This window comes from Gavialis gangeticus, unplaced genomic scaffold (assembly GCF_001723915.1).
Source record: "Gavialis gangeticus isolate Ggan-Ray unplaced genomic scaffold, GavGan_comp1, whole genome shotgun sequence".
Taxonomy (NCBI): domain Eukaryota; kingdom Metazoa; phylum Chordata; order Crocodylia; family Gavialidae; genus Gavialis; species Gavialis gangeticus.
This window is the reverse complement of record NW_017728992.1, coordinates 54,120,127-54,123,065: the sequence shown is the minus strand read 5'-3', so window position 1 is coordinate 54,123,065 and position 2,939 is coordinate 54,120,127. Positions and strand designations below refer to the sequence as shown.

Here is a 2,939-nt window from a genome sequence, read left to right as displayed (position 1 = left end):
ATGACACTTGGGGGGGTGGGGGGGGGTGGCAGGGGTGCTGCAGGGGGTGGAAAGAGAGCGAGAACAATTAAAGCATCTTTAGATTCCTTCAGTAGGTTCTCAATTTAGTTTCCATTGAAATCAATGGCAGACAGGCAGGAAATGTTCTAATTTATATGCAGTTGTACCCTAGGTTTCCTAAAAGCACTATATATCCCACTACTACAGTAAGTGACAAGAAGCCCCTGGGCTTCAGGGAAATTCCACAGGCTGCTACTTTGACATGCTAGTTAAGCAGCCAAAGCAAATAAGTTTTATGTTTATAATTTCAGCGTTCATCAATTCTGGGAAGTTAGAGGGAGAGTAGTTATCTTCCTTCTGTTGTAACAGTCTTCTATTAGTACATTCTTCCCTTATAAAGGAAGACAGCATTTTAGTTAATGCAAAGCTCAGATGAACATACATACCTGCTCTACAAACCAAAAACATACCATATATTCTCATATACAAAATGCACACTTTTCCAAAACCAGCTGCTGGAAATTAGAGCCATTTCTGCCCTAACATGTGCACTATCTGGGCAAAAGTAAAAGTAAAATCTGCACACAAGCTACAAAGCAATGAGCAGATTCTGCTCCCTTGCTACTGCTACTCAGTCAGTTACTATGCAGAAAGATGTTTTTGAAGAGTAGAATGAAGAAAAAACATGGTGCATATTTTATTTTTGGGAATGTTGTATAAAAGAAAATGGTATGGTAAGTGTAGAAGACCTCAAAGGGAATTTGAGCACAAGATGGAATGCTTGGCTGTGGGCTTGAGAAGATGCTCATGGAAACAAAAGATGGACTGCCATCCTTAAGTCATGCTGAGTTGCATCTTAATCCATAGGTAGTTTAAGGCAGTGTTTCTCAACCTGTGGGTCACGACCCAAAAGTGCATCACAACCATTACAGAAAAATGTGGGAAAGTGCATGTTGCCTCTTGCAGGCTGGCAGAGTTTCAGCCTGCAAGGGACAGCTTGGAACAAGGGGGAAGGGAAGGGGGGCAGGGGGGCACCATGTGCACATGCACACATACATGTGGCAGCCAGGCAGGGTGGAGAGCAGCTCCAGTAGCCCCCAACAGGTAAGCCTATGGGGCTGGGGGGGGCAGTAGCACAGGCAATGCATTGGAGGGTGGGGCACACATCCTCCCAGATTTACATGCCCACAGTGGATATGGGGCTGCAGCCTGGCCAGACTGGCACGGGCAGGAGTGGGGCAGTGAGATTTATTGCTGCTGTCACCACCACAAACCCCATGCCAGCTATGGTGCTTCAATATGAGAAATAACTAACTGACACGTGGTAGGGGGACATGCTGCCCTTGCCTCCTCCAGCCACTTGTCCCACCCACCCCCCATACCCCATGGGGCTGGGGGGCCTGTTTTTCACTTAAAACTAGTTACTGGGTCAGGACCAGCCACTGATGTTTACAAAATGTGTCCAGGTACAAAAAAAGCTTGAGAATCACTAGTTTAAGCATCTATCTTTTATCATGTAGCCCTATTTAGGACCAGATTCTTGCAAGTTTGAATAGTCTATGGTGTGGGATGGGCGGGGGAAAGTGTGCTTTATCTTCCTCTTCCAGCTGAAGAATTTTAAATAATATGTATATTTTAAAATAGCAGTCTAAACTATCAAACATCTTAAAACTAAAATAGTAACATTTTAAATGCTCTAGCTTAAATGCAATACTGCCATTCCTTGCATTAATATAGTTAGAGTATTATTGAACCAAATTTCTTTCAAGAGCATTAAGCTTATTTTTACCATTGCCAAGAAATGTTGACTCTAAGCCCATAGTTCTTCATAGGGGCTAGTTTCATCTGGTTTTTTGGCTTTCAAAATAAAGGACCCTTACCGTCTCAAATTCTCGATCCTTTATCTCCTTGAAAGCCTCAGCAAGATAATTATCTTCAAACCAGTGGTGAACAAGGTCATCCCTCCATTTCTTTGTCATCAACCTACACAGTGCTTCTGAAAGAGCAACTTGAAGGTCGTAATCTACATGTGATAAAATACAAAAATAGAAGTATTCCTCAAAAAATAAAAGGTTAACACAATGGCTTAACAAATATTATCCCAATACATTAAATTTTGCCCGAAAAAGAAATGTTTTGATACAGTAATAAGAAAAAACAAGTTTCTTTGCAAAGCAGCACGATGTATTGTATTTAATAACTGACTGAATAAAACTATGAGGTGTATTAATATCTGAAGATGTCTTCTAAAGAAAGGGAAAAAACAATTTATCACTATGGTTGAGTTACTGTTCTACTTTTTACAGTAAGATAACTAAAATAAAAGAAGAGCTATATTTAATAGGAGTCAAAGCCACAATTATTTTCACTCTCAAGTCTGATAGTTTTGTTCAACAAAACAGACAGGTTTCAATTGACTGGGAAACAGATGTAAACTAGAGGCTGATAACTGTTGGTGTATCCAAGAAAAAAATGCTATATTTCTGAAGTTGATCTATTTCATTCTGTTAGTACTATAATTTGACATTCCCTATCAATTATTTTAGTGTTTACGTTAAGTCATCATTAATAGCTTGTTGGCGTAATTATTTTCTCTCCTTAGAAGACATCTTGGTTATATTCTCCTCCACAAACATTAATACAGGCATACCTCGTTTTATTGCGCTTCGCAGATATTGCGGGGTTTGTTTGTTTGTTTGTTTTACAAATTGAAGGTTTGTGGCAACCCTGCATTGAGCAAGTCTATTGGCGCCATTCTTCCAACAGGATTTGCTCACTTCGTGTCTCCGTGTCACATTTTGGTAATTCTCACAATATTTCAAACTTTTTCATTATTATTATTATATTTGTTATGGTGATCTGTGATCTTTGATGTTACTATTGTAATTGTTTTGGGGTGCCACAAACCACACCCATATAAAGACGGTGAACTTAAATCG

General features: G+C 39.8%; 1 protein-coding gene across 1 annotated transcript in view; it reads right to left on the bottom strand.

Annotated features, from left to right (window-relative positions):
• SYCP2L (synaptonemal complex protein 2 like) overlaps positions 1–2,939 on the bottom strand; it is a 75,165-nt gene that overhangs the window by 59,634 nt on the left and 12,592 nt on the right. The window contains exon 9 of the mRNA XM_019522537.1: positions 1,881–2,023. Coding sequence (XP_019378082.1) covers positions 1,881–2,023 — 143 coding nt within the window. The remainder of the gene's footprint in view (positions 1–1,880; positions 2,024–2,939) is intronic.